A 27,657-nucleotide genomic window follows, 5' to 3' on the forward strand; every position below is an offset into this window, starting at 1 on the left:
GTGAAGTCTACTGTTGGTTTATTAAAACAATATGGGAGCGCTCACATTAGGTATTTATTTAGTTTATTTGTTTATTTTATACAAAAAAGTTTTTACTTAAGGTATTTGCATATTGACAGTCTTGGTTTTTTAAAGAATTAGACATGTCTGATATCACCTTTTTTATAAATCATTGAACGACTATTAAATTGTTTTCATTTGAAGCCTTCAATATTAAATTTACAAAATATATGCTGCTACTTCACTTCTTTAGAATTTACCTTTATTCGTAAAGCTTTATAAATGCCCTAAAGGCCTCAAATATATAATAATACATAACTTTTTTTGCTTACTAATTGTTGGGATATTATTTTTAATTACTAGATTTTTGAGGAAGCAAGCGAAACTTTTAGAGAAAATTAAAATGGAGAATAAAAAAGCGGCTCCTAAACCACGGAAGTCGCGAATATTCGATGTAATGGCGTACATAAAACAGTTTAAGGAAGCACAAGAAAAGGATGAACTTTTATTAAGACAACAAACAGACTTATTAGAACAGAAATTTTTATAAAATTATTTTATTTTAAAAATTAAGTGCACGTTGTCGTACTTTTATCTAAAGACCCGTCAACGATGAGTTGAAATGTATATGTATTTATTATATAAAGTAAAATAAATTATGAAATAACAATAAAAGCTTTTAAACAACAAATATATTATTAAATATAGATACAAAGGACATGAGATAAAAAAATTGTCTTAATGGTTAACGTGGCCATAAAAGCTGTTATTTAAGTATAAATAAAACTTACTTTTTGTAAAGGATTTTTTTAGCATCGTTAGCTTTAGCAGGCTGTTCATAAAAATTTTTCAACTGCACTGTATTTTATTGTAACTTACTTTAAGAATAAACTTTAGCAAATGAATTATTTTTCCAGAGGATCTTTCAATAACATCTTTATAAAAAAGTAGACATTTGCAAATTATTCTACAATGTGCGTAACGGTTAAGTATCTAAACTTTCAGGTTGTACATTCTCATTTTTTAATTTTTTTAATCAAAGGTAAGATTTCTACGCTCTTCTTTTCTAAAAGAACTTATGCTGGTATTAAAGCTTTATCAGTACTTTAAACGAGCTCTAAAGAATTATTAAAAAAGTAATTAAACGAATGTAATCCTTGTTCTTGTAAAAAGTCAAAACTAATTACCAACAAAGGGGAAAAACTAGATTATAAAATGTTATTAGCTATATTAGTCCGCTAATAAATAATAGCGTAAATATAAGTCTAAGGTCAACCACATAACTAAACAAATACTTTTTGTTTGCTAACGTAATTATTGTTTATTATCTATTTAAAGCCTAAAACGTAAAAGGTACTGGTAAGAACCCTTTTTTTTTCGATATAGCCTTCTCGAATTTAATTAAAAAAAAAGCGGTTTAAAAAAGGGTTCCACCTACTTTAAATTCTCAGCTTTTCCTAACTTAAGTAAAACTACAAGCAGCGCTACCATTTTATTTGTTTTATTATTCAAAACTTTTTCAAATGGTTGGCATTCTCGAGCATAGACTTTGTTAACTAAACTAATACCATAAACGAATAGCATCTTTACTATTTCTCTTTACAGCCTGTTCCGAACTCGTATTAAAATCTCTGCGACCAGCAGTAGTTTCGGTGTACCGCGGTACATTTATAAAAATGGTTGTTGGGTTTAATAAGATATATTTGAGTTATGCAATACTCAGCATACCATACAAAAATGTCATTGCGTAGAACAAACGGCGTACTGCTTAACAGTCGCAGTAATCTGTGTTGTTAAAGTGATAAACTGTACCTACACCACGGAAGTATTACGCATAAGAAAAGGTCAAGAGGGCAATTTCGAGACGAATTAAAAAAAAAATGGTTGTTTATTTTCTAATCTATTTCTAACACTGGCTTACTACAGATCAAATTATAATCAGTTGTTGTTGCTTTATCTACTTTCCCTCTACTATTGAGGTGAAAAGGCCTTAACGATACATTGTGCTGTCAACGAGAAGAATGCGCTTTACTATCACTGCTATTTAGTATATATTAGTAAAGACTTAACAACAAAACAATAACAATATTACATCGTTATATAATATTGAAAAATAAATATTAATAAATTCATAAAATAAACTATAATCTTAACCATTGACCGCAAGTACTTGGTGTACCAAGGGAAGTCATAATTAAAAGCTTGTCTAATTAGTATGTTATGTGAATACTGGCTCTAATAAGACAGTTCCGTGAAGTATTCTTGTATAGGCGTGTCCACCTACCATTCGCGAAACGCGCTTGTAGTATTTGTAGTCGATAATTATGTTCGCTTAAGGAATAATCCCAGGTGAGGAAGGCATAGCCCATCAGCGGGCGTATAATTGGCTATTTGTACAAAAAAGCCTTGTTTTTCATATGCAATTTGCTTGTCCTCCATGGTAAGAAATTTAAAACGGCTATAGCTTGTCTGGTTTTCTAAACGACTTAAGCAAGATGCAGAGTCCAGCTTAGTCTGTCCTCAAGCATAACCCCGAGAGAGAAACCTCCTTACTTTGAGGAATGGCAGTTTGTTGTATTAAGAAACTAGGAGCCTGGGAATTAATTTTTTTTCTAGTTATAATTAAAAAACTACTTGTTGATGCGTTAATTATTACGTTAAAAACCATGTCTCAGATACTATCAGATAAGACTGCATGTTTTAAACGCCATCCAGGCGGATATGAATAGTAAGGAGCCTCGTGGGGTACACACCTTTCATTGTCTAATAGTAGACTTCAACGAACTGGTTCTAGTAGTAAAGATCCTACTTATTAGGTGTTAAGTTTACCATCAGAGTTGAGGGAAAAAAGAAGCTGGAGATAACCATTTTAAAGACTAGACCATCATGTCAATTTTCTTAACATTTAAAGAGACCACACTTGCCACTTTTCTATTGCTAAAAACTTTTTTAATTTTAAAAGCTTTTGTAGCTTCTTTCGTTAGCTTGAATTTCTAGTGAAATGTGGAATTTTTGGTGAACCAAATTGAAAACTGGGCCCCCAGGCGCACTTACCAGTCACATTCTAGTAACCTATTAAGGATGACCGCTTTGCCACCTTTCTTAGGCAGGACAACAAGCTTATTGGATCATAATATTTAATGAACGGCTAGGGGATCAAGTTTTAGCGAAGAAATTACTTCTGCAATTTTTATGGTTTGGGGAAGATAGCAGTGATAGGTTTTTGATTAATTAATTTTGAAGTCAGAGAGATAGCTCGTGGAGTTAAGTTTTCTCTAAGTATTAGATTATAAGTGCCGTCGGGGCACAAGACTTTCCTTGTATTAAGTAGTTTTAAGTCCCGCACTGGTGGTAAGCTTAACCTTGGTAAATAAGTTAGGTCTTTAAACGTAAGCAATTATGGCGGACACTGATGTTCGTTTTCGTCGGACTAATGCGGCAATGCCTCCGCTATTTCGTAAGTCATCGTTGCTGTGCGCTCAGCACCATGAATGAGAAGTATTATGTTCATAGCCTCAGTCATTCGAATAGACTTTGTTAATTTACTTTCGAAATTTATCATAACTCCTATAGAGGAGACCCACAGTTAAGTGTGATTAATTCGTTATAAGGGTACACGTTCGACACTCCAGCCTTACCTTCTAACGGTAGGTTGTTCAGAGTCCTTTTAGGTCGCTAAAATAGGGTAATTCAGAGGTCCTAGGGCGGGCCCTTTTTCTGTCTCTGGGGCCCTCTTTTGATTTTAGAATAAAAGAGAGCTTGCTCCCAGGCGAGCTTAGGGACTCCGAGGTCAAGTTCTATCCTAAAACCCTCTTTGATCTCGGGAAACTTCGTAAACTTGCCTGCCTTAGGGTTTCGAACCCATGCCCCCACAGAGCATTAATCTTTTAAACTGTCGTAATTAACCGAACTTCCAAAAGAGAACGCACCCAAGTTGGGTGCGATAAATGTTATTCTCTGGCCAAGAAGACTAATTTATTCTGCCAGCTTGGGCTGGGTGCATTCTCTGGGTGGTTCTACCCTGGGTTTGCATTCGGTCCCAGTTGGCTCGGCGTCATTTTCCGTAGTGCTTGTTCCTATACTAGGTTGGGCCTAGTATAGTAACGGTACTGTTGGAGATGGTGTAGTTAGCTAGTATATACTATATATATACGCGCGAGCCTCTCGTTAAACCAAGTTTTAAATTACCCTTAACTGTAGTGTTGATCTTGTTGAAAAGTTTACTTGGTCTTCTCTTAATGTGGTCTCTTAGGTTACATCAAAAAATATACATCAAGCACTAACCTACATAGGAAAGCATACCCATACGCATGATCAAACGGTTAACCTCCTAAAATCAACTTTTTAAAGATGAACCTACCCCATTTACATTATAAACTAAAACCCTCAGTTAGGAAACATCTTTTAAAACATTTTGGCAGAGAATATTTTAACCAATTATCATTATTACATATATGGCAATTAAACGGTTAAAACCTTTCTTTTGAAGAGAACCAGATTAAATATTTCATACAAATACTCCCAAACTTAATTTAAACAAATATACATTTTATGGAACTCAATTTTTTTAACCTTTTGTAAAGGCATGTATACGGCTTGATTGCCTGCAAGAAAATTCAACTTCCGTTCTCCTTGAATTTTCGTTGACAATGTTGTTAGGTTATATTGTTGAAGCTCTTCTTTTTACGTGACTAAGTCAGAGCTTTCTTAATGGGTACATCGTAGAGTCTATGTTTTTGTTTAAACTTTTCGGAGATGCTGGCCGACTAGTTACCTCTTTAACCTAAGTACTCAAAGCCGGCTTATCTTTTACCTCCATGAGGATGGGGTTATAATCAGAAGAGGGTTTAAATAACGTATTAATAATGACAGATAGGTACATATTTTGTGTTACCTTGGTATCTTAAAAGTCACAAACCCCTTTGACTGGGCGATTTGTTAACTTCTTTGTACCAAATTAATAACAGTAAAATCTTTCGTTAACTAATTTGGCCAACCTCTTTCCATTGGCGTTCCCCCGCCTGCTATACCAAAGGTCTTTTACAGTTTAATCTTCAGCCATTGACATGATGGAGAAGTCTGCAAAAAAAAAATTATTATCAATGTGCATAACCTTATCGAGATAATTTTGAGCAGCTTTTATGTCGACTTTACCATCTTGAGAGAGTTTATTAAGCAGACAGCTTCTAAACTTGCCAAATCGAAAAAAAAAATTACTCTTGGTGGATAACGTTTTATTCAATTAATACAGCTACTTCTCCTCCTCCAGTTTTTTCCCTGTCACACCTGTAACAGAATAGTTAAGTACTCTTACATCGGTTACCTTCCTTAAGGTGTGTTTCAGAGCTGATAATTTTGTCCAGGTCCATTCGGGCAATAAGTTCTTGTGGTTCTTCCTGTCAGCAATGAAAGCCTTCGGTATTCCTTGGCAAAATTCTTAAGGAACTAAGAGCTGGCCTAGTTTTATTCAACTTAATAATTATCTAAATTTTGATAGCTTCGTTATAGTCTTTTCCAGATGAGAGCTGATCGCATTAATAAGTGTTGCTATAAAGTTATCCAACATGTCGTTTAAGGGAGCCGTATTAGTTGCTTCAGGTAATATATTCAGTTTAGAACGCTGTGCATAGTTATATTTTTTACAAAGAAACTTTCAGTTCTTGGAAGCTTTAGTTGAAATATTCTTATATTTTTTCGAGATTCATTTTTCGGGGAGTATATGCATCCTTTATAACTCGAAGTATGGCCCCTTAGTAATTGGCGCTGGTAGGCTTCTCATTTCGCTTGTAGAGCAAAATTTTAATTGGTGCCAGTCACTACATTTGACGCATTTTAGCTTGACTTGCAGTACCTTTCTGTATATCCAAATAGTTGGCATTAATTGCATTGCTCCATTCTCCTAATTTTTTTTTAAGGGGTTTAGTCATGACACGGCGATAAACCTTATACTTTTCAAAATTCTAAATCCTTGCTTCGCATTAAGCCAACTTGACTAGGAGAATAAGCAGAAATTGTCTTTTCTCTTTAACGAACGCATTCTTACCAATTCAGGCGAGTTGAACCCTTAAAAGTGCTGCCTCGACAGTCCCTGTATCCAGCTCTGCGAAAATATTTCGAAAACTTTAAGTTCTTATTCACTGGGAAGCTGGTATGTATAATATTGACAGATGTTTCCGTAAAGAATATGTTTTAGTTTCCGATAGTCGTTCGCAGAGGCAATATCCACACAAATTCTGAGCTTACCCCTTTGGTGCTTAATATATCTATTTTTTTTTTGTTGTTGATAATTCGTTGTTTAACAAATTTCAAAGCTAAGTTTATTATAAATTACAATAGGAGGTTTTCCATCTGCCTCCTCTGTATGGTTTACCTGTGATAATATTGTAGCATTCGATGCGCCTTGAAATTCTGTGTCGTTTTTTATGATACTAAATAGTGTCATTTATTAGTATTATATAAATATGCGGTACATCATCACCAACTCGCACTACTTAACTTGTCCTTAAAAAATGTTTCAACGACTTAATTAGGCTTGTTGTTAATAGAAGTAATGGTTTGGTATTTATCAAAATCTTTACTATTAGTCAACGTTACCATGATTAAAGTTTTTAAGCTTGTTATATTTACAATGTTTTTTGTTGTTAGGGTTTATACTGCTATCTAAGCTACGGTGGTCTTTACCATAACGCTATCTTCGATAATCTCCTTTTAAAACAAGGTTCATTTAGAAGTTGAAGGGGAAAGTAAGGGCGGTTGTTAATTTCATCTTTTATAGCGGTTAAACCCAAAAAGTTCCTTACGTCTTTTAGAAATTACTTCGGGGGATCATCGCTTCCTCCAGTTGAGTTAATTTTGTCTTTAAAGCATCTGATTCTCTTCTAAGCTCAGCATTCTCATCCAACAAGCCTCTCTGGCTCAGTGCCTACAGAGTGGCGCTCCATGGTAGAGAGAAATAACAAAGTTTGTTTTATAAATAATAATTATAAATTTAAATAGTATAAATTTTCAAATATATTTGAGTTGTCTATTGAGCTACTCACTGTAAATATCTATAGCATTATACTTATGCCTTTTCCATTCATGGCCGGAAGAAGAGTAGAGATTGATACGCTTTACTAAATTAGTAGCAAAAGTTATATAATAGTTACTATTTAACATGTAGCGTGTAACAAAATTTTAAACTAAAACTACTTTCCTAACAAAAAAGAATTCGCAGTCCACGCATTAACGAGTATCACTTTTAGTGTTTCGCGATTTTTTACATAGATGACCGCATTTTTAGAAGCGATATTAATAAGTAATACCACTGGTTTTTTAGCGAGAGGAGTAGCATCTAATTCCTTCGTAGACTTTAGTTTTTCAGAGGAGGATGAGAAGAAAGTGTTCGCTCAATAGGGTATGGGTTTCATAATGAAGAAATCATACTACTTATACAATGAATTCGAAGGGTTACTAAAATCTGGTCAGTTCTCATAATCTTTTAAAAAAACCTGTACAATGCTAGTTATAAGTAATACTACAGTTAGATTATAGTCTATAACTATTTAAACAGAGTATACAACGAAAGTTATCCTTAGTTTTACAGACTTACAAGACAGGAAGTTACAACAAAACAAGGTAAACCTAATCAATAAAAAAAACTAGTATTTCAAATTTTTTCAGGGACACTGAAATAATGTTTACCAAACAGTTATTCTTAGTTAAAGTTTTAGAAAATTTTTTTCGTAATTTTTGTTTACTAATACTACTTCCCGGTCTTCCTAGCAACTTTTTCAGTTACTAGTAATCTTTATTACTTGAGTTTCTCTTATTCTGTTTTTGGTTTTAGTTTGAAAAGATTGTTAAGCTCTGTAGACAAAAAAAAAACAGATACAAGGCCAAGGAGCGCAATGTAGGGGAATAACATTAATGTTTATTCACGTAATTATGGTCTACAAGTTACCATATTTAATGACATTTTTTAAATTCTAATTACAATTAATAATACGAAATATGTTATTACTACCATTCTAATTGTTTAAATAATCTGATGAACTAGAAAACATAGGGATTACTTAGTTGTCCTCTAGACTACTAAGTAATATATCAACTTCGATTAAAACGCCCTCTAGTCTAAACCTATTACCTTCACAATGTCGCTGATTCTCCAAACCAACGTAAAACTACAACAACAAAGACAGAGGACACCAAAAAAAAAAGGCTGAGTAACGAAAATGGTCGAGCCGCAAGTTCTTTTTTTTTCCACTGGTATACTACGGTAGGCTTCATAAGAGAACTTATGCCGCTTAATCGAATCCTCCTCTTCTGTAGGGGTTAAGGCATGAGTGTCAACCAGTGTACGCTCTATAGAGCTATGATTGTCCAGAAGGACTAATAAAGCGGAAAATATACGTTCTGGACTTCCATCTTTAGTCTAGTGTGGTGGAAAACCGCTAAAAACCACCACCCGGGGATGCAGCCTTAGACAGAGACCGGAGCATATTAGATGACACTGGCCAGCACCGCTGCTATCCAGGCTCGCCGACTTGATTTACCTAAAAAGATTAAATAACTCTCCTCAGTTAATCAAATTTAAATCCTTACGGCAAGGTATTTAAATTCTAAACAATAATACTTGTTTAAAAGCCAACTGTTTCTACAACTATTACCAATAATATCGTCTAAATAATGTTTATAATTGCTATTGCTACAACTTTCCCTTGCCATAAAAGGTCTCCTTTTTTAATCCAAAATTGCATAACAATTTGCTCGCATTTTGGGTCCATAAGAGCGGATACCGAGGAATCCTTTAAACAATTAATTTAGTTTTTTAAAAGCAGTAAATTCATTTTATACTATCTATTAATTATCCCCCAAAAGCGACTGGTTATCACCCCAACTAAAGGTCTTAAAAAATTCAGGTAGAAGTATGTGTAAGAGGTAAATCTTAATGTTTGCATAAATGCTGCCCTTTTAACAACCTTTTTTTACAAATAAATAGTTTTTTACCTTATTGTCTTAATTATTTTATCACTGGTACATTAAGGATAACATGAAGTTTTCGCTGGTCGATCATTATTTCCCTTTCTATGGGTTAAGATAAGACGCAAGTACCCAACAGTTTTTATTCTTCAGAGAATGTATAATTATCTTTCCCTTAATTCCGAGAAAAAAAAAATTTGCCATTAAATGGATTTTAACAATCGCATTCAATATTGTGTCTTCGCAAATATTAAAAATTTTAAGCGTGTACTATGAGATAATCATCTTATTAACCCCACACTAGTAACATAGCAGAGTTGCACTAGTCAGTAAGCCGCTACTGCTTTCACTTTTTTACTACATTATATACTTTTCTAAATTTACATATAAAGCATATTATAACTTGAAGAGAGAGCGCATTACCTACCTTATCGTGGTATGATTTTAATGATGCTAACATTATAAAAAAGCACACCAGCCGTCTGTGCAAGCTTGATGATTCTTGTCCAACCTTGTAAGCTATCATCGGTTAAAATACTTAAGATAGCATTTAGCCTCACTCTTACATAAGAATAGTCAATATCCGGTGTAGTTATTTATTTTATTAGCTTATTATAAACACTTTTAATAATAATATAATAATTAATAATAATAAAGAGTAACTACAACTGAAAATTACAATAACAATAAGTATAAAAAATAATAGCAATGAGAAATAGTAACTAAGATCATTATGGTAATAAATATAAATAATATCTATAACTAAAACAATAATAATAAACCTAATAAATAAAAAAAAATAGTATTATTATACCAGGAAGTACATTTTTAATTAACTAAAAATGGGTTAATAACGTTCTCTTATAGCTCAAAGCCTACATTTTTTTAAGGAGCTCTAATAAGAACCTAAAGTTATTTTTGTTGTGTTGCCTTCCTTCTTTTGTAAATTCTCAGGTTTGAGAAAAATATAGAGTCTTTTAAATTAAGTAAATTTTTTGATAATAAACTTCTGTAGAGACCCCACTTCGGCCTGTATTTGTTGGAAATTAGAAAATATTATATCTACTAATTTATATACCTTATAAAAGAGAAATTTGCTTCCCAAAGGCTGTTATAAGGATGTACATTCATTATCTGTTTCGATAAACTTACAAATTTTTCTCCTTGTAAGTTTCGTAAATCATAGCTTATATAGCCATCTTTAGAAAGATGTATTTTTACAAACGCTTGAACCCACACTCCCAAAAATAAAGTAAGAGGGCCAATAGTATACGTTGTATTCTGGTAGTAACAAGTCAAGTGTTCCTTTTGACCTTTTTTGCTTAAAGAAAATGTGAACACTGGCATTGTAAATTTGTTGTTTCCCGTTTTTAATTGGAAAATGTGGAAAAAGTTGTTGCTGGGTCGAATGTTTTTAGAGAGTTTAAACCACCACATGTAAATCATTGTGTCATTTGGGTAGCCAAGTATTGACGGGGAGCTATTATTTGTAGCTGCAAACTCAATGCGTTGACGATCATTTTTGGGGTTAAGGATATTACCATCTACATCGAAATCTCGATGTATTACAACTTTTAGGACATAGTTTTTTATTGCATTATCATAAATAACCTCTAAATGTTTTAAGTTATTAATTTGAACCTCCTCAACTAGTGCTTTGAAAGGATGCTCTGTGAGTGTGACGTAAGGATCAGTGTGATTAGTAAAGTTTACCTCCGCAACTAACTTGTAGTCGGTGATATTCACCTCGTAAAAGAAAGTACCGACCGGGCCACAGTGGGTTTTAGACGTTACCTTGTAAAAATAACAAACTCGCTCTCTTTGGGACTCGACCACTGGCAAAACTTTTGAGTGATTTTCTGTAATTTCTGTACTTTCCACTAATGTGACATTCAGACGGGCTAATTTTAGAGATAGGTTACCGGCGCAAGTAACACTTATATAAAGAAAGTAAAACAATATGCTCACGAAAAACATTTCGCAGAGAGAAACAGAAGACCGCAGGATAATTTGAGCATTTTTTATACTTAATTTTAAGATAAGATAATATTTTTGTGTACAAGCATTAGCCAACTTTACCAAATTAACGCCCGAGTTTAAAACAAGACAAGATATTATTATATCTGTCTACTGTTCATTTACCTTTTTAACTAAATATGGATTATTATTTATGGAAGTTTTGAAAAAAGATTGCATTATTGTAAAGAGTTTAACAGAATTATAATATCCTCATGACATTTACTAAGACCTACAAAGATCTTTATAGGGCCTAAAAATTTTCCCAATTTAACAAGAAATATCTTTTACGCGAGGACATAAATTTATTATTAATCAAAGAGAGACAACTTCACTTTTGATAGTTTAAAAAAAATTTATATGGCCTAATAAAGTAAAAGGACCTCTATATTAAAATCAGCTTTTCAAACTAAATTATTAAAAGGGACGGCTGGGGGAAAATGCAATTTTTTAAACACCTTAAGTTTTTCTGGTATTTGATTATATTTAATTTGGTAGACTTTCTAATTACACGTATATAATAACAAAGGAAAAAAGGAGTAGCAATCGATTTACTGTTCAGTGTAGGAAGAATATTTTTACCAGGGAATTAAAATAAATGTGAGAAAATAGAACACGTGCAATTACGCATTATAAAACCAAAGACGTATATTACTAGTCTCGACTTTTCAAGAGAGAAGAACTGAAATTAATCATAAAACTAGAAACCATAGAAAAACATACTAATTCACAGAGCATATGGAACGAACATACTTCATTATTAAACCTCAACTTAGAGTGATAGCCTAGAACTAAGTTAAATACAAAGAGAACTTGAATCTAATCTAAAATTATTTTTTTTAGAAGAAATATTACAACTAGAAAGCAGAAGCAATTTAAGGATAAATGTAATTATTTGCAGGAAGTTTAGGACATAGCGAAAATTCTTTTTCTTTCCCCAAAAACAGACCTTTAACAACTTTAACACTTTCAGGTAACTTTTTCTTTAGCTAAAAGTTCTGGAGGATGAATTAATTTCAAAATCACAGTGGAAAAATTTTTTCTAATTAGATCATAACGGAAATAGCTGATCACAGACTTTCATCGAGCCCTAAAAGTGCTATAAAAGCACCTCTATGCATAGAGAAAATCCGTGCACGGTATATATAAGATTTAAAAGAAACTTTAAAAATAATAAATTCAAGGATGAGCCAGTTTAAGCTTGAGAGTGCAGAGTTTTTGCAGAAGTCATTTAATTAAAAAAAAATAACGGTGTAGTTCAGTTTGTCATTTTCAAAGGCGGGCTCCTTGCCTAGTTCAGTAATAGTCACTTTTAGTTATAACTTTTCTGGTTTTCGCTATTGTTTTTAGCAACGGAATATAATAAAAATACATTTATAAATTTCTTTTAAAATATTCATTTTTATTATTGTATCTTCCGATGCCTTTAGTATTATCCCAAAGGTAACACTCATAAAGATCCACTACACTTAATGCTGTGGTCTTCAAAATTCATGGCTTTTTTAAAGTTTAACAGATATTATTTATACTGTAATATTCATAATAGCCATTTTATTTATAAAAGAAAAACACTATAAAACTCTTTAACAAACAGTAAAGGAAAAAAAATGCAAAATAGTTAGTATTTTTGCAAGACAAAATTTAAAAAAAGAAAGAAATCTATTACTTTTCATAATTAAGCAAAACATCTCCTGACTATCTCGCTCATGTAAAAATATAGCCGCCGTTAGTCTCAGCTATGCAAAGAAAACTCCAAATTTTATATTGGAGGGAGAGCTTCTTCGCAATAATAAAGCCCTGAATCGCCCTTGAGGTTTTAAAGTTTATAAGTCAATGTCGGTAAACTTTAATTAAAATCTACCTTAACTGTATATTCAAAGATATTATAAGTAAATAAGCTATAAAAATAGTGAGGATCTTTTCAGGATATTCTATCTCGCCGGTTAACAAGTCTAGTCAATGCTCCTTAATAAGTTCTATAATTATTTTTAACCCTAAAAAATAAAAGATAAAAAAAGTGAAATAGGTTTTTTTTACCTTACATATGGTTTGTGCTAAACTAAATTGTGTTTCTTAGCTTTAGATTAAATGTGATAAAGTTCTTTGAACTACTAAAGCGTGTCTCAGCTTATTTTATAATATGAACCCCGCTAATAGTAGAAAGTGGCAGGATCGCACGCTAACCCCTTAAATTTGCCAGTAGTTCGTTCATATTGTGGGAAGTCATTTACTTTTACTTTTAATTTATTCATTATTACTATTTATTGTTATTATCTTATTTAACGATATATTAGAATTTATTTCTTTATTAATTTTAAATAATTAAATATTTTTCATAAATAACTATCTTTTTATGTAATAATAAATAGAAGGAAATGAATAGTCAGGAAAATAATTATTCCTTTCTGAACCCTGAAAGTATCTGTTATTATTATTATTAATACTTTTGAATTATATAAAATTTATTTTAGTGTTCTTCTAACTATTAATTTTTATTAAAAGCTGGATGCTTTGATCTTTCAAGCTTAATTAACAAACAGAAAGTGGATTCTGAAAATGTCTTTTAACTAGTTTTTATAAATAATGTTATACTTTAATTATTTTAATTAGAGCTCCGAAACTAACACCAGCATTATTAAGACTATTAAAGCCGTTAGTTTCGATGCATTCGATATAATTAGAAAAGGATATTCGATAACGCCCTTTACAGCATCAAACATTCAATTTTTATTTTCTAGTCAATTTTTTTTTATTTTTTTTTATTTTTAAATATTTTACTATTATAATTATTTTTTTTATGCAGAAAAAGATGTTTCTCTCCCCTTTTCTTTAACATATGGGAGCACGTTTAATACCAGTAGTAATATTGAAGTCGTCACGTATTCAATGGGGGTTCCGAAGATCTTCGAAGTTTTAAATTTTCCCGTTGGGAAGCACATCGCTGTCAATAATTATTTCCTTGCTTACTCAATTCTGGTCGTTAATTATAAATTATTTGTTCAAAATTTTTTTAACTATTTTTTTTCTGATTCAAGTAAACTTTTCGGTATTTAATAGTAAATAATGAAAATTTTATAAAATTTATTTAGTTAATTACTATTTTCTTTAAAGAAGAGACTATATATTAAATTTATATAAGTTTACTATCAATATTAAAATATATCGTAACTTATTGTAATTGTTTTTATACAAACAATAAAATTTTTTAAACTAAAATAATTAGAAATTTAAGAATTATTAAAGTTTTTTTTAAGTAATTTTTTTTAAATTTTAGTAAAGTTTAATTTTAATTTTCAAAAAAATTTTTTTTAAATTATTTTTCTATTGTAGGTCAAGTAAATTTCTTAACTATAACTTATTTTAACTACTTACAATAGTAAATTACAATATTTTTTACAAAAAAGTTAAACTTAATTTTTTTTGTTAATTTCTGTTTTTCTAAAGAGTTTGTATATATAATTGTGATAAAGTTTACTATTAATTATTAGTTTTGTTAAAAAATTATAAACTAACTTAAGAAAGATTATTATTTTACAATAGTAAAAAAAAAAAATTATGTAATTAGAGTTAATTCAGAAAAGGAAAGTTTTTTTTTCTAGTTTTAGTGGAATTATATTATTTGTTGACCTTTTCTTTAAGGAATTTATATGTTAAAAAATTTTTTTATTACATGAAATTCAGTAAATGATTCAATTTTATTATAGTAATTGTTAAAATTATTATAAAATAAATAATTTAGAAAATTTAAAAGTTATTTAAAATATTTTAGGAAGAAAAGATTTTTTTTATATTTAAGTAAAGTTTACTTGAAATATACATTATATTTATTATACCTAAATTTCTAAATTTAATTTAATCTTTTTTTAATTACTATTTAAGTACTATAAATATCAAATTTTATTAATTTTTATAGAAAGTTATATTTTCTTATATTATAAAGTAAGTAAATTTTATTATAAAAGCTTTATTAAATTTTGCTAATAATATAATTAAACTAATAAAATTAAAAATATAATTTTTTGTAGTAAATTTTCTTGTAGTAAAAAAGTTTATAGATTTAATATAATTGTATATATCTTTAAATAATTTTTTAATAATTTTCTTCAATTTAAATTTTCAAATTATTTTTAAAAATCTAATAAAATATTTTAACGAAACTATATATATATATATTGTTAAAAATTTATCATACTTGAGTTCATTAATCCATTTTTTTTAATTCTGAAATTTAAGTTTTACAATATTTATATGAATTTTTCATCTTTTTTATTTATAAACATTTTAAAAAAATTTGCTTGTTAAAATTTATTTAAATTTTTTTATAATTACATTATGTTGAATTTATTTTTATAAAAGTTTATTTTTGAATATCTTTTTTTTACACTGTTTAAATTTATATCATATGCCTTTTTTTGCTAATAAATTTAGAACTTTTATATTAATTATAAATTTATTTTATAGATTTTAAATTAGTTTACTACAGAAATAAGTCATCTTTATAAAATTAATGAAAATAACTTAAAATTTATAAATTATTATCATTAGTACTGAAATTATCAATTATTTTTATAACTCCATCATAGTTACGTTAACTTCCTTACTAATTATAAAATTTTTTTATATTATTTTTCTTTTAGAATTTGCACGTTTCCCATACATATTCTTGATAATTATTTCAATTTAAAAATTTATTATAAAAATTTACTTTTTTACTTAAATTATTTTTTAACACTTTTTATATATATTTTTTAAGAAATTAAAATTTTTAAAGAAGTAAATTATATTTTGTTTAAAATAAGTTTTTTTTGTGTAATTTAGTAAACTTGAATTATTTTTATAAAAGTAATTATTATTATTTTATAATTTTCTTTTTTTGTTTAGTATATATAAAATTGAGTTTATTATTATAAATTAAATATTTTTTATTACATTTAATAATAATTTTCCAAGTTATAATTTTTATTAACTTTCAGATCTTTTTTTATAATTTTTAAAATTACTTTTCAATATAGTTTCCTTTTTTTTATTTGTATTTTTTAATTTCACCGAATTTTTTACAAAAACTTTTTTTAAGTAACCTTTTCAAAGTTAATTATTTTGAAATCACGAAATAAAAAATTTATTTTATATTTGTTTATTTAATTTTAATTTTATTAGTTTAATATAAAAATAGTAAAATTTTTTTAATTTTAGTGTTATTTAGTATTAATATTATAAAATTAATAATTTTTGATAGTATAAAAATATAATCCATTTTAAAATATAATTAATAATTTTTTTAATTTTACATGTTAACTTTTAATAATGTTCGTTTTCTTAAATTAAGTTATTTTATTTTTATTATTTTCAATATATAAAAGTCTCCATTTTTTTTGCAGTGTTTTAATTTACTAAAATTACTAGAAAAACTTTAAGTTTATTAAAGTTAATATTTTTTTTTAAATTTTTTTTGTTTTTAAATTTAATTTTAAAAGTTTTATATAAAAGTGATTATTACTTCTTAATATTTAATTTCATATTTTTTTGTATAAATTAAATATTTTTTATATTTTTAAAAATATTATTAAAAAAATTTATTTAATAACCTTTTATATTTGCATGTTAACTATTAATAATATTCGATTTTTAATTATTTTTATATTTATTTTTGGATTTTCGTTTTATAAAAGTTTCCTTATATTATTTGTAGTATATAAATTCACTAAAGTTACTATATAATACTTTTATCTAAATATTTTAATTAACTTAAATTTTTTTTAAAAGTTAGTACTTTTAAATCTTTTAATTCAATTTTTTTTTTAAGTTTTTGTTATTCAATATAATTTTATTAAACTTAAATGAATTTTATATAAATATTTTTTTAATATTCTTCTTTATTTGGAATTTTTTAATTATTTTTACTTTAAAATAAATATTCTATTTAATTTTTTTGATATATTCTATTATAAAATTCTTCAGGTTAAAAGTGATTTTTGGATTCGCGTGACGAGCTTAACTTCTAAAGCCACTCAACTTTTGAAATTTTTTACTTATCCGATTGCGGTTTATTTTTTTTTACGGAAATTTCGTTTTTATTTTTTAAACAAAAGCTTAATCTAGACGAATAATTTTTAAAAAAAAATAAAATATAAAATAGGATAGAAAGAAATTATAAAATAAAAATTTAAAAAAACCAGAATAAAAGTTAAAGAAAATTTAATAATTAAATTATTAAAAAATTTTTTTTTATGAGTAAAAAATAACTTAAATGTGTAAACTTTATTAGTAAACTTTTTAAAAACTTTGATAAGTAAATATTATATAAACTTTGTTATTGAATTATAAAAAATAAAATTGAAGATATATTATGAAGTAAATTATTTTTTATTTATGTTATAAAAAAATAAATTTTTTTTAGTAAGTAAAAGTTTTTTATTATTTATATAATAATAAAAAAAGTATTACAATAATATATTTATAAAAATAATTTTAATAGTATACTTATAAACTTTAGCAAATAAAAAAATTATGAGAGTAAATATAAATAAGTTTATATAATTTTGGGTAGGACTTTTAGAAATCTACAAACGTTTTTATTGCTTTAAAAAATTTTCAAATATGACTTCTTGTTCACTTGATAATGATAAAGAAAAATTTTTCTTCAAAGTTTTATCATTCATTATTTTTTAAGGATATGGCATTCATTGGTGAGCAGAACGATCAGCTTGCCGTTGTAGATCTTTCAGGAACCTTCAAGATATTTCGGTTTTCTGAGGAAACTGACGATTCTAACTTTTCTATCAAGTAGCCTATTATACTTCTTAATTATTTCTTATTTTTATTGTTATTATATTTATATATATAGTATTTTATTAATTCATTTAATATATTTTTTACTTTTCCATTTATTATTATTGTAGATATGATCTTCTTTTCCTTGTCACTCGTGAATTCAACGCTCAACTTATTTTTTCTGAAAGGCGTAACCGCGTTATCCCATGCAACTCTGGAATTGTTGGGGTGGTCTGCCAGAATTCACTGGACTTACTGGACCTGAACATTCTATTATCCAATAAAAATGGAGCTGTTATTCTTAGAAGAGAAGCTTTAGATGAGGGCCTTTTTACTTATAAACATACAACAGTGCATTTTCTATATATATAATGTTATTTATTACCATTTATATTTATAGTTATAGTTTATACCTATTTTTCTTATATCTTATTATTTGTTTATTATTAAATAATGTAAACATACAACAGTATAGTTTATATGTATTTTATTAGGTTTTATCAATGTTGAGTTTACATTTATATTACTTTATTATTATATATTCAGTAGTATACATAACGAGCAATAGTATATTTTATATATAAAATATTGTTTATGTTTAATTTTCAAAATTTTCATAATTTTCAGAATATTAATACTTTTATATTATCCGAACACCTTCAAGTTACTTTTGGCTGCGAGGACGGCTTTGTTGGTGTATGGGACTACACCACATCGCTGTATGACGACTTTATCATGCATTTTGATAGTCATTTATATAAAATCTGATTGGTCATTTATGAATTAATTATGCATTTTGAAGTCATTTATTTATAATTTGATTGGACATTTATGAATTTTTCTTCTGTATGTTGATGATTATTCATAACCAATCTGATTGGTCATTTACGGATTAATTGTTTTGGATATTATTAGTTCTATGTTTACAATTTGATTGTATATAATGAATTCATTCTTCTGAATGTTGAGTTATTTATATAAAATCTTATTGGTCATTTATGGATTAATTGCTTTGCAATTTGATAGTCGTTTGTTAACAAATTGATCGGGTATTTATATATTAATTGTTCTGCATTTTGAGAGTTACTAATTTCACATTTAATTAGTCGTTTCTAAATTAATTGTCGTGCATTTTAATAGTTACTTATTCAACATTTCATAGTCATTTATTAATTAAGTGGTTGGTTTAGGTTTTTCAATACACTTTTGCTTATAATTTTGTTATAAAAAAGTTATTATTTGTGCTGCGCTTGTTGCATATATGTATTTTTTCTTATTAAATATAGTTAACATTATTATTATTAAGATGTTCAAGCCTTCTTCGCCTAGATTTTCCCGTTACTTTCATAGAGAATGTTGGTGACCAGCAGCTTCTTATAGCCTCGAATAACAACTCGCTTATCCATCTTTATGATATTTCCGGCGCGAATCCCGACTTATACTTTTCAGTAGACTTACGAAGTTTATTTTTATGATTATATAAGTTATTTTTCTTATTCTTTTTTCTTTTTATATTTTTTTACTTATTTATATATTATTTTTATTATTCTTGTGTATATAATCTTTTTAATAATTTCTATTAATAAAAGTTTGCTAAAAAAAATTGTCATCCATTATTATTACTACTTACGTAAACTTTTTTATCTGCTATTCAGGTGTTTTTAAAGTATATTTTTTTTCTTTTGCTTTTTTATTTAATTATAAATATTAAAAAATTTTATTTGGTTAAAAGTTTTTCCGTTATGCTGGTAACCTTTCTTTTATTGGCTTCTTTTTGTGTAATATGTTTTAAAACATTTTTTAGGAAAGTTGCCCCAGCCTATAAGAAGTTTATTTGTAATTTCATTGGATCCTTCGCGGAAGTATCTTCTTGCCAGTAATAAAGAAGAAGTTCGCTATTTCTATAACCATTTTCATTCATTCTTCTTATTAGTTTATATATATCAGAATTTTTTATACATATTTGTAATTGACCAATTATTAAGCAATCAAAAAAAGGTTCATCCGAATCGCAAAGCTTTTTCTCATGCAATTACTTTGGGTTTATTTTTTTAAACTTTTATAATAGAAATGAACAATTATAAAAAATTATATATTTTATTTATTTTTAAATATTAAATAAATAATTCCCAACAAAAGCGCTTTCCCAACCGATTTGTTGTTTTGATATTCAAAACATAAAAAATCCTGCTTCAAAGAAAAACAGCGAATATTTTAAAAAAAAGCTGGACTCTGAAGAAGATGAAATCCTATTGGCTTGTATACAAGCGAAATCCGTGCAGACACTTTTATTGAAAGTTCCCGTTATTCATAGCGAGACGGTTTTCTCTAGTCATTATTGTTATTATTATCATTATTATTATTATTAGGATACCTCAGCTGTTCGAGAACGCAAGTGCTTTAAAGAAAATGCTCAAAAAAGTATTTATAGTGACGCCTTTGAAAATCCGGAAACTTTTTTTAAAGATTTTGAGAGTATAAATAATACGAGCGAAAAGATAATTGGTAGTTGCTATTAATAGTAATGAATACAAAAAGATATATTTTATTAATAAATAAAAAATAACAGCGATTTATTATAAATAATAAACAATACTTTTTCATTAAAATTTATGATTATTAATATTTGTATAAATATAAAATTTTACTAAGAGGAATTCGACGATGAAGTTATCGAAGAGTACGAAGCACCGTTGGGAACAATTCCTTTGAAACTTTCCGGCCCACTGGGATTGAACGCTCAAAAATTCACCGAAGAAATGCCGAACGAACCAGTAGAAGGCCTTTCTGAACTCGGGCGCACATGTACGTTTTGTTTTTATTATTAGAAATATATTTAGTGGTTATCTTAAAACTGTAGCAATGACTTCATTTGCCCGCACCGCTTCGGAGTCCAATTTGATCTCTTCAGCGTCTTTTTATTATAAAGTATTGTACAAGCGCAACAAATAATTATTATAATTCTCTATTCATTAATTTTATAGCCGTTAAATAACACATATTCGCCCACTACTGCTTATTCTTATGAACAATTACAACCAATAAAACCGAAGAGCAGTGACTCCATATATAATGAACCGACCAATAAAAAGAAGTTTCGAACGAAACGAGTCACTCATTCGAAACCTCAAACATCCGTTGTGAGTATTTTAACGCGAACCGCTAAAGAAAAGACTTCAGAAACTTTTATGGACGCTCCGACAAAAGTTGAGAACGACGGGAACTTAAAGTTGCCTACTGAAAAACTCCAAAACTTTAGTACCATATATTTATAATAATAATAACAATAATAACAATAATAACAATAATAATAATAAATAAATTAATAATAAATAATAAAATTTTAGATGATGACGACTTTGTTGAGGCCAAAGGAAACACTGAAACCAATGAAAAAGTTTTTTTATGTATTTTTTTATATATAAAAAAATTTTCTTTAATAATATTGCAGATTCGGACGGGAAAAAGTATTTTTCCTGCCAATTTTGAGTTTCAGTTTGAAAAATGTTTTGAGAAAATTTTAATGAATCAAAGTTGTTTTAGTTTATATATATGAAAGTAAGTAACACGTGAATAATAATTGGTTTAGAAAAAACGCAGGAAGTTTTTTATAAATATTTTGAGCAGCAATTAACTACTAAAATTGAAGCGATGGTTATTTATTTCAGTATTTTTATTGATGGGATATAAATTTTTTTGGTAGACTAGTACGCTGGAGGAAGCTTTTAAGCAAATCTTCGCCACGTGGCAGAGCGGAGGCACAATTTTCAGTGATATTCAGGACTCTGCTATAGACGATCATGAAATAAAAGTTGAAAAAATAATCGAATCAGCTTTAGCAACAGCATTAGCAAACCCAAAAGTATTATAATTATCATTGTTAATATTATTCCATTATTTTAATATACTTCTATAGACGCTTGAAAAAATATCGACTTTAGTGGCCAAAAGTTTTCATGATCCAATTATTAACGCCTTTTATTCAACCAGTCAAAATGTCATATATCATCATTTTCATTATTTTATCATTATTATTATAATTATAATTATTATTGTTATTATTATTATTATTATTATCATTATTTACAGTATATTGTGCCTGCTTTTAACGCTTCATGCCAAGTTATGATGCAGCAATTGCAAAGTACTTTTCAAAAAGGACTTCTTGAATGTATTTTTTGATCAATCATATTTTCTATTGCTAGTAGTTTTCGGGGTTTCATTGAAAAGCACGATAAGTATTTTTATTATATCAGATTTTAATAAAATGTATATATTAAGTGAAACGGTATTAAGAAAATAGTGGAACTGTATATAAACTGTAACGAGTTCAAGAAATATTATGCAAAGAACGGTCATTTGTTGGCTGTACAATAAATTAGAAAATAGTTAATTGAAAAATTTGAATAAAAATAATTTAACACTTTTACATTGCAGCTTTAAAATTTTTTGTGAGAAGTTATATGAAACAAATTTTTTTTTAATACATTTCATTGGCGTATTATATAACTTAAAAAAGAATTTTGCTCTTGCGATTGATGGCGGCGTCGCTTATTAATTTTTCTGTTTCATGTGGATTTATAGAACAACCAATGATTTTATAATATCAATTTAACCATAAAATAATGAAATTTAAAATTTTAAAACTAAAAATAAATAATAGTAATAATATTTTAATTAAATAAAGTTTATATTAGCTTTAGGCGCCTTTTATAATGATAAAAATTATGGCTTAAGAGAAGTCTGTAATAACACGAAAAGCACGTGGGAATTTTAAATAAGAAAAATATAAAGCGTGTTTACTTATTAAATTTATTGTAAAAAAAAGTTTACAATAATTATGCTTCATAAAAATTATTAAGAAAAGTGTTATAGAAATTTGCTTATTAAAACCTTTTTTTAAAAGTACTTCTAATATAGTGTAGCTTGTGAAAAGAAAGTTGTACATTTTTAATGAATTTTGGGAAAATATTCACCTATTTCTAAGAAAGTATACCTGAAAAAGTTACAACGCTATAATATACACAGCAATAGTTGCTAGGAATTAGTAGTATTTATATGCCATTAGTTTTTAAACTGACTGATTATAATTATAGACCAGAAGCGTTTCACTACAGAAGTTGAAGAGAGTCATTTATTGGAAGCGTCTTTAAACAAGCTCCAATCACACATTCAAATCTACTCCGCTCAGTTTATGAAATGCGCCAATCAAAGCAACGAAAAAGTTCTTGATGCGCTAAAAAAGTTGAATGCGGTTATTATTTTCGTTTTATATATATTATAATTTTTCTTTAAGCTGATTGCGTGCATTTTTTGGCTTGCACTTTTTTAATGATTTCTTTATTTTCAACAAATCAGAATTTTGAAGCATTTAAAGAAGTTCAGTTCAAGAAAAATAATGAGCTTAGCCAATTGTTGGAAAGTCTTTACCAAATGCAATTGCAATTATGCACTCGCCAAAGCGATTTTTTAACGCGGCAGCAAAAGCTTAAAAGAAATAGTGAATCTACTATTTTGGGGTCGCCCACCTCATTAGCCGAAGAGAAAAGGGAAACGCACTTGGTCTCTCGGTTTGGAGCATTTCAAAAGGAAGCACAGGACGTTGCGCCCCCAACATTGCGGAGAGGCAATTTATGGGGGAAAATTAGCGCTTGTCTTCGATCCGGTGACTATGAAAATGCTTTTACTCTGGTTCTTATAATAAACATAAAATTTTATTTAAGTCATTTTTTGTTGGGGGGCTGGAGCAGGCATTGTCTGCAAAAAACATTAAATTTCTTGAATGGCTCAGCACAGCAATTTCATTGGACGAATTGTTTAAAAGAAATCCACTTCCGCTCTCGCAATCTGTTTTACTTTCACTAATTCATCAGGTTTTTATGACTTTTTCTTATATTTCGCGTTACTTCATGTTTATTGCTTTATTGGGTTGGTAATCGGGTCCATTGGCCTTGACGTTATTGCCTGTTTTTTTATATATAAAACTTTCACTAAATTTACAATACAACTATCACGACTGAACAGGTTTTAATTAAAAAAGATTAAATGCTTAAACCATGTAATTTTTCTTTCAACGTGAAAAAATTTTATAATGAAACTTTTTAAACCAATTATTTTAACTTTTAAATTTGCCAGAAAGTTTTTCTTTCTATTTCTTCTCTAATCACTTGAATATTTGTGTAAATTATATTGATACTATTATTATTGCTGTTATTGTTTTTATCTTTTTTCTTAGTATATATGAAATTCGTGGATTATTACACATTTACTTGTTAATATTAATATTTCAGTTTCGCTGTTGTATATTTTTAATTATTATTATTGTTATTATTATTTAGAGCTTAAATATAAGTTAGAAAAGTCTATTTAATATGTAATTTAAAATATTAATATTTTTTCTTAAAAAAAATTAAACAAAAATATTTTTACTTTAAAATTATTAGTGAATTTTTAAAATTTTTATTATTATTATTTTTAGAAAATATTTTTATACTTTAAATATCGTTATTATTATTATTAAAAAATTTAAAATAATATAAAGTTTATATTACTTTTTTATTATATTTATATTATTTAAGTATAATTATATTTTTTGTATAATTTACTTTGTATTACTTTTATTAATATTATATTATATAACTCTTTTTTAATAGTATACTTTTACATAATTTTACTATGAATATATATATAAACTTTTACGGAATATAATTTTTTTAATACTTTTATTATATATTTAAAATTATTTATAAAAGTAAAATATTTTTACTTCCGTTATTATTATTATATATTTGATAAACTTTTTCTTGTATATAGTATTATTTTATTATATTATTGAAATTTTCTTAAAACAATACAATTTTACATTAGCTTTTTATATACATTCAATTTATTTTTTATTTTTTATAATTTTATATTACTTTTATCATTATTATTATATAATTGTTTGAACTTTTTTACATCTAATATAATTTTATAGTTCTTTTATTATTATTCTTATATAAATTTATTTTTAAATAAATTGTCTTACTGAAACTTTTCTACATATAAATTTTTTAAAACACTTTTTTTAATCATATCTATTGAAATTTATTTTAGAATAATTTTTGTAAATCTTTTATTATTTTATATATAAACTTTTTTTTATATAACATTTTTATTTATTTTTTTTTAATAAAAATTTTTTTATTTTAATTTTTAAAATATTATATTTATTGAAACTTTTTTTTAATAGTAAAATTATTACATATTTTTTATTATTAAATAATACAATTTATAGATCTTTTATTATAATTTTATATTTCACTTTATTTTCATGTATATTCTAAATTTTTTTAATAATATTTAAATAACTTTTTAATATATGGATTGAAAGAATTTTTATTTTAAATAATTGTTTTGCATATATGAATATATGTTTTCTTAATTTTTTTGCATATCTTGATTACCTTTTTAAATTATTATATATTAATTAAAACTTTTTTTTACCTATAATCTATAATTACTATCATTATTATTATATATTTATTATATATATTTTTTTACATAAAATTTTTATTACTTTCATTATTATTATTATATATTTACTGAAACTTTTTTATTTGATATACTTTTATATAACTTATATATATCATTACATTATGACAGAAACTTTTTTTTTAAATAATTATATTTTTATATAGGTTTCTTCCGAACGTCTATTAGATGCTTTTTATTGGAAATATAATATTCTTTTGGTTGTCATATAAAATAATGTTTTCATAAAAAAATTAAATATTTTTTACATTTTAAAAAAGTTATTGTTTTTAGCTTACTTTTTATTAAATTTATAAAAAATATATTTTTTATTATACATTTGTATTATTTTTTTTTTTTTAAAAGCTACTAGCAGTACGTTTGTCATTACTTTTAATGCGCATATCTTTTTTCAAATACTTCATATAATAAAAATACAAAAAAAAAATATAAAAAATATTTTTAATATTTTTAAAAAAGTTATCTTTATTTTTTAGATAACTTTAATGAATATAAAAAATATACTCCATAACTAATTTAATAGTGTTCGTTTTTTTTATGCGCAACATATTTTTCTTTTTTAAAAAGTTATACATGTTTTGTTATTTTTTTAATTAATATTTATAATAAAAAATATAATAAAACACTAAGAAAAGTTTTTCACTTAATAATATAGAATGCTCTTCCCTGCTTAAACCGCAACGACGCTGTAACAAAATATTACCTTCCAGCTATTATTAAACTGGTTTATAACTATTATTCTTGTTAATATTTATAATTTTTTTAAAAAAAAAAGTTTATTATAATTTCATATATACATTGTTATTATGAAGCTTTAACAATTTTTTATAATAATAATAATTTAAAGTTTTATTATTATAAGCATTTAAAAAAAAAAGAACTAAATACAAAGTTTTATAAATAATTATACAATTTCTTTTAATCAAAAATCTATACGAGAAAGTTTTATAAAAAACTTTAACGATTTTTTTTAAAAAAAAATAAATATAAAAAAAGTTTTATTACAAAAAATTTGAACGATTTCTTTTTTTTAAATAATATTAATATAAAAAAAAACTTAAACTTATACTTTTTTGATAATAAATTAATATAAAAAAGTTTATAAGAAAATTTAACGTTTTATTAAAGGTTGAAGGAAGAGTGACTGAAGGACAGAAACAAGCATTGACACACGTGGATATGATGAAGTTATTAACTTTAAAAAATAAAATACTAAACTTAAAATAATAAAACTTTTGTTATCATTATTACTGTTATATTTACTATTATTATGGTTTTCTTTAAAATTTAAATTTGAAAAACATATAGAACTCCACTTATTATTTAATATTATTATATTTTTCTTTAGGATATTAACAATACCCAAAAAATAAAAGTAGAAACGTATTAAACTGCACTCATATTATTCATATTAATATAGTTTTCTATAAAAGTTTAATATTTAAAACAGCATTGTAATATAAGAAATTAATTTTCTAAGTGTATAAAACTTTACTTTTCTTTGTTATTATTATAGGTTCCTGTAAAAGTTTTATATTTATTAATGCAAAAAAGTTATTAGTAATAACGTGTTTAAATCTATTATTATTATTATTTTACTATAATTTTTATAAAAGTTTTATTTCAAAAAATAAGTTAATATAATCCAAAAAATTAAAAGTAAAAAGTATGCCACAAATATTATTACAGTTTTCTATAAAGGTTTCATCTATAAAAACAATTTTAATAAAAAAAAGATAATAGTAAAACTTATGAAACTGCTATAATATAGTTTTCTATAAAAAGTTTAATATAACAAATATATTTAATAATAAAAACTGTTTCACCAAATATTATATTACTTTTAACGTATTTTCTTTGGTAATTTATTTTATCGATTCTGTTAAGTTATATATATTGCTAAGTTAATAATTATTGGTTTCTTTTAAGTTTTAATTAATTCTATTGGTGTAACTTCTATGAAAAGTTTAAAAGTTAATGTAATGAAACTTATAACTTTTATTATTATTTAAGTTTTCTTTGAAATTTTCATAAAGAAAACAACTTTAATACCGCCACAAATAAGTAAAATGTAATAAACCTCTTCCATTCTTATGACCATTTACTTTTCACGTGTTTTCATGGTAGCTCATTATCATATCAGGTAGGATATTTATATATATATGTTGCCAGATTAAAATTTATTGGTTATTGGTGAGATTTAAGCAATTCTATTGGCGCCAAGAAAAAAGTTTTTTAAGATATTTAAAAAAATAAAACTTTTAAAACTATAATTTTATATATAGTGAATATTTTATTAATATTAAATGAATTTAATAAACGTAATAGACTTTCAAATTCGCTTTTTTTCTTGCATTATTTTTCACGAATTTTCTT

General features: G+C 26.2%; 1 protein-coding gene and 1 long non-coding RNA gene across 2 annotated transcripts; both read left to right on the forward strand.

Moving 5' to 3' along the window:
• Window positions 1-13,476: 13,476 nt before the first annotated feature.
• On the forward strand, window positions 13,477-18,083 carry LOC135142714 (uncharacterized). The gene is made up of 6 exons (XR_010282598.1): window positions 13,477-13,535; window positions 13,588-13,714; window positions 13,781-13,953; window positions 16,936-17,019; window positions 17,648-17,760; window positions 17,877-18,083. It is a non-coding gene; the product is annotated as an uncharacterized LOC135142714 (long non-coding RNA).
• Window positions 18,084-18,402: 319 nt separating this feature from the next.
• Window positions 18,403-26,508, forward strand: LOC135142728 (enhancer of mRNA-decapping protein 4-like). Its single transcript, XM_064074475.1, has 21 exons — window positions 18,403-18,467; window positions 19,055-19,209; window positions 19,553-19,638; window positions 19,696-19,789; window positions 19,888-20,069; window positions 20,118-20,253; window positions 20,401-20,553; window positions 20,609-20,676; window positions 20,733-21,006; window positions 21,096-21,145; window positions 21,200-21,281; window positions 21,338-21,402; window positions 21,452-21,610; window positions 21,665-21,745; window positions 21,838-21,919; window positions 22,845-23,002; window positions 23,107-23,439; window positions 23,499-23,621; window positions 25,428-25,481; window positions 25,937-26,005; window positions 26,410-26,508. Exons 7-21 carry the CDS (start codon window positions 20,508-20,510, stop codon window positions 26,506-26,508), a joined length of 1,743 nt encoding a protein of 580 aa, XP_063930545.1. The 5' UTR covers window positions 18,403-18,467; window positions 19,055-19,209; window positions 19,553-19,638; window positions 19,696-19,789; window positions 19,888-20,069; window positions 20,118-20,253; window positions 20,401-20,507.
• Window positions 26,509-27,657: the final 1,149 nt, after the last annotated feature.

Source organism: Zophobas morio, unplaced genomic scaffold (genome assembly GCF_036711695.1).
Source record: "Zophobas morio isolate AGI-343-1 ecotype UQ-CSIRO unplaced genomic scaffold, CSIRO_AGI_Zmor_V1 ptg000052l, whole genome shotgun sequence".
Classification (NCBI taxonomy): domain Eukaryota; kingdom Metazoa; phylum Arthropoda; class Insecta; order Coleoptera; family Tenebrionidae; genus Zophobas; species Zophobas morio.

Coding starts and splice junctions, on each gene's coding strand:
- LOC135142728 (XM_064074475.1), top strand. CDS start 20,508: ATGCCGAACGAACCAGTAGAAGGCCTTTCTGAACTCGGGCGCACAT. Junction 21,746..21,837: donor TTTATTCAACCAGTCAAAAT/GTCATATATCAT, acceptor CATTATTTACAG/TATATTGTGCCTGCTTTTAA. Junction 23,003..23,106: donor CGCTAAAAAAGTTGAATGCG/GTTATTATTTTC, acceptor TCAACAAATCAG/AATTTTGAAGCATTTAAAGA.